Raw genomic sequence first — 4,719 nt, forward strand, 5'->3', positions numbered from 1 at the left:
TCCTCCCTCCATGGGCTATTCTCTTCTCAGCAAAGCTGGGGTGTGTTTTCAGTTCCAAGACATCTGATCTAAGACTGAAGAAGGCGTCCCTGGATATTCACTGGGTAGAGCCGGGCACGCTGCCCCGCTGAGCTGGCTTCCCAGAGCTGGGGTGGTGAGGTCCCAGGACTGATCTGCCCCTCCGGATCCCACATGCTCTGAATGCATGGGCATTACCAGTTCCCAAGGTTGTCCTCCTTCCTCCATGTCCCCTGCAGGAAGCAGAAGTGACCTGAGTGACCTTGGGTTTGCTCCTCTCTTGTGGGGGACAAGGGGACTGGGTCCCAGGCTTCCTGGTAAGTCCAGTGCAGGCTGAGGGGCACGGATCACTGAAATGCTCTGCCCTCCTCCTCCATGGCCAGGGTGTTTAGCGGTCTTCCACACACTGGGGGCACATGGGGCTGCATGGTGAGCTCAGGTCAATGAGGACTCATGGCTCTTCTCAGGGTCACTGGGCCACCACTCTCTGATGACATGGCATGGAGGAGGGAAGCTGGTGAGGTGCAGAGTGAGGGAGCTGACTGTGTCACTGGGGACTGGAGCTGAACATGGCAGCAGGGTTCACTGTGACAGGATCGTACCCATGTGGGACAGAACTGGCTGCCTTCAGTGCCAGTGCTCCTCGCTCCCTCACCTTCCCCCTGCCCTGCTGGTCTTCCTCCACTGACTCAGGGTTTCTGACTGGGCTGTGTGTGCCTCAGCTGGGTCCCTGGCTGTGCTCAGGGCACACAGAGCATCCCTGGGCCAACTCCAGACTGCAGCTGCTCCCTTTCCCCAGCCCCTTCCTCTGCTCCTCCAGCTCCCTGTTTCCATGGGTGGCCCCTCCCCTTCTGTCTCCCTTCTTCTACACAGGAGAGAACACCATGGGGCCCTCCACTCTGAGCCTGGCTTATTTCTGCAGGAGGACATCTCCAGTGTTGAGGTGAGAGTGTGGTTGTCACCTTGGGAGAGGCCACCTCTTCCTCTGCTGGGGCTGTGGCCTTTGGGCTAGCTCCAGGGTCACCAAGAGCTCAGGCTGTGGATGCCTCTGGACATTGCTGGAAACAGCCCAGAGCATCAGGAGGGTTGCTGGGCCTCCAAGAGTCGGCCAGACTGTCCCATCACAGGCACCCCTTGGTGTCCATCTCTTGGTGACATTTCTGCATTTGCCAGGGTGTCAACTATGAGTCAGCATCATTTCTCTCTGTCCACAGGGGGGACACTTCCTCCTACAAGTGACAGGGCAGTTGTCAAACCAGCCTTCTGCTTTTCAGGTCAGCTGTGGGGCCTCCTTGCAAGGACCCATCACTGGGACTCCTGCATGACACAGTGGCAGAAAACTAGCCAGGCTCCCCCATCCCCACCTCCCAGGTATGAAGCCAGCCATGCTCTGAGGGCCTCAGCTGCCTGTGACATGGAGGAGGTGGGGATGCATTCCTCATGATGCCCTCTCCAGGGTCCACCACACTGCTGGCCGGATGTCTGCAGAGCAGACCCTGTCTCAGCACTACTCCTCTCCGACAGTCTCCCGGGGCAATTGCCTGGCGCTCTCTGAGTCCCATTTCTACCTGTGCCAAGGAGTCCCTGCATTTTCTCTAACTGACTGATTGGTGCACACTCTCTGTGCGTGTTTAGGAGGCTCCTGGGAGCTGGGATTCGGGTGCTCACTGGGTGTACATGGCCTCAGGGTCACTAGCGCAGCATCACCATGGCCTCTGCTGCTTCCTCAGGCAGTCTCTTCACACTGCTCTCTTCTGGGAGGGACACAGGGCACTGTGGTCAACTGTACTCACATGCTGGGACAGAACCTGACTCTCCTGCCAAAAACCAGTGGTGCCATGGGTTTCCCTCTACCCCTCCTTCTGGCAGGCTGCTCTCCAGCCCTGGTGACCTGCCCTTGCTCTCCCTTCCCAGGTCCACCTGCAGGAATTGCATAGCCCTGAGTTCCCAGGTAAAGCACTCAGTGAACATGCTGTTCCTGCCCCCCTGACCATGCCCAGGCACAGGGCTGGTGAGTGCCACTCTGCATCCTGATACAGAGCCAGCTGTTACCAAGGTGAACAGGTTCTCAGACGTGGCTTGTTGGTTCCCTCTCTGCAGAGCATGTTCTGGGCCTCTCCACAAGCCATTGGCAGTCCCAAGACACCTTTCCTGCCAACCCCAGTGAGGTTCTTCTAGCAGCCCCTCAACTCCAGGTCTGCACTGCCCTGACCACAGGCCATCTGACCACCCATCAGGTCACATCCACAAAGAGACATGAAGTGACTCTGCATCAGACCCTGACAGACTCTGGGCACCCAGAAGCAAATAAACCAAAGGACTGAGCCCACAGGGAACTGGTAGTCTATGAGTAAGATAGGGTCCAGCATACTGGCAGAGCAGCTGGCCAAGGGTGGTAGCCACCAAGGCTGAGGGCAGGTGAGGAGAGGTGGAGAGGGCACTGAGAGGGCCTCCATTACAGGCCACCATTGAAAATGCCACGATGGAGTGGGTGAGAGTCCGGGAGGCTGGCTGCTACAGAGCGTGGAGCAGGGGCCATCTCTGCACCAAGGCCCTCGGGTGGGCACAGGTCCTGTGGTCCTAGCACATCTTTGTGTCCTGCTTGGTTTTGAGGGAAAACTTGGAAAGGAAGCATGGAGACAAGTTAGGATATCAGATCAAACCTCAGGTGGAAAATGGCCACAGGAAGGCCAGGAGGTAGGACCCTGCGTGGCAAGGAGGGGTGAGTCTGGAGATGTCACGGACAAAGCTGGTTGTGTGATTGGCAGGACTCTGATTTGACTCCTGCCCTGCAGTTCGTCACATGGAACACCACCCTCTGCCTGGTGCTACACCCCCGTGTCACTGCACACTCAGGCACAGGCCAGATGCTGCTGGCACAAGTGACCTTTCCACTGGAACCAGTGCTAATGTCATGCATGAACCTCCACATCTCCCTGGGCCATGCCTGTCCAGGCCTCTCACTCAGACTCTCTGCCTCAGGAAGACCACGCAAAGCCATCCAGGAGCATTCTGAGAGCTCGGGGAGCAGGCTGGCTCCTAAGTGGTGAGATGGCTTCCTGCATCATGTCCTGTGCCCCCAGCATGGGTGGCCTTTTGGCCCCACCCTCTGGGCATCAGAGGCTGGAAATGACCAATGGAAGTTCTCCTGCCATGTTTGTGCTCCTGGGCTTCTCTGCTCGCCCCTCACTGGCGCCCATCCTCTTCATGGTGGTCTTGGTGTGCTATGTGGTGTCTATCCTGGGCAATGCCACCATCATTCTGGTCACCCGTGTGGACGTGCGCCTCCACACGCCCATGTACTTCTTTCTTGCCAACCTGTCCTTCCTGGACATTAGCTTCACCACAAGCATTGTCCCACAACTGCTGGTCAACCTCTGGGGACCACAGAAAACCATAAGCTATGGAGGGTGTGTGGTGCAGTTCTATGTATCCCACTGGCTGGGGGCCACCGAGTGTGTCCTCCTGGCTGTCATGTCCTATGACCGCTATGCTGCCATCTGTAAGCCCCTCCACTACACTGTCATCATGCACCCACAGCTTTGCCTTGGCCTGGCCTTTGCCTCCTGGTTTGGGGGCCTGACCACCAGCATGGTCGACTCCACGCTCACCATGCTCCTGCCTCTTTGTGGGCACAATCGCATCAACCACTTCTTTTGTGAGATGCCTCTCATTATGCAACTGGCCTGTGTGGACACCAGGCTCAACGAAGTCGAGATGTACGTTGCTAGCTTCATCTTTGTGGTCTTACCGCTGGGCCTTATCCTGGTGTCCTACGGACACATTGCCCAGGCTGTGTTGAAGATCCGGTCAGCAGAAGGGCGGAGAAGAGCATTCAGCACCTGCTCCTCCCAACTGGCCATTGTGTCCTTGCTCTATGGGAGCATCCTCTTCATGTACCTGCAGCCAGCCAAGAGCAGCTCCCACGAGCAGGGCAAGTTCATAGCTCTCTTCTACACCATGGCCACCCCCATGCTGAACCCCCTCATCTACACGCTGAGGAACAGGGACGTGAAGAATGCGCTCAGATTCTGCGCTGGAGCCCTGCTGGGAGTGTGCCGATCATGACCATGAAGAGTTACATATGCTCTGTGTATGCGTGTGATGACTGGCATCCCATCCTGTGGACACTGATATGCACGAGTGTTTCACGTCTGTGTTGTTACTGCTGCACTGTTCATTGTTTGTAATTATGTCTGCCTTTGAGGGTGCTTTCAGTGACTCAGTGAGTGGACATTGATAACCTAATGAAAGCTAGATGGTTGCCAAGCTCTGGGGTGTGACCTGGGTCTGAAGTCTGGCTTTGTCAGTCCACAGGTGTGCTTACACTTTTACCTCCAATGCTTTGGGGTTTTATAAGAACCACCTATTTTTCTTGTCCCTCGTCCCAGCGTGATCTCCTTAACACCTACTAACTTTCTTGTGGGGATGGTCTCAGGGGTTTCTTCTGTTATTCACAGGAAGCCCCCTCCAACTAATCTGTTTCTGCTGACAAGGACAATCTTGGTGAGCCCTAGATGGCTTCAGAGAGGTGGGTCCGGGTGGGGACGTGCCATCCCAACCCCTGCTTCAGGGAGGAGAGAGGCCCTTGGGGTGAGTCCTGTAGCTGAGGGCCAAGGATGTGGTCCTACCTCTGTAGTGGAGCCTCAGCACCCCCTTGTGGTGGGGTAGAGGGACGTGCCCTGCTGTGCACTCCAGGAT

The 4,719-nt window shown here is 56.6% G+C and overlaps 1 protein-coding gene across 1 annotated transcript; it reads left to right on the forward strand.

The window, feature by feature from the left end:
- Positions 1 to 2,961: 2,961 nt before the first annotated feature.
- LOC144252537 (olfactory receptor 2C3-like) lies at positions 2,962 to 4,086 on the forward strand. The gene has a single exon (XM_077794798.1). The coding sequence runs from the start codon at positions 2,962 to 2,964 to the stop codon at positions 4,084 to 4,086; it is 1,125 nt and encodes a 374-aa protein (XP_077650924.1).
- Positions 4,087 to 4,719: the final 633 nt, after the last annotated feature.

Source organism: Urocitellus parryii, unplaced genomic scaffold, assembly GCF_045843805.1.
Source record: "Urocitellus parryii isolate mUroPar1 unplaced genomic scaffold, mUroPar1.hap1 Scaffold_45, whole genome shotgun sequence".
Lineage (NCBI taxonomy): Eukaryota > Metazoa > Chordata > Mammalia > Rodentia > Sciuridae > Urocitellus > Urocitellus parryii.

Excerpts from the sequence above, each read along its gene's own strand:
- LOC144252537 (XM_077794798.1), top strand. The coding sequence starts at position 2,962 with ATGCCTGTCCAGGCCTCTCACTCAGACTCTCTGCCTCAGGAAGACCAC.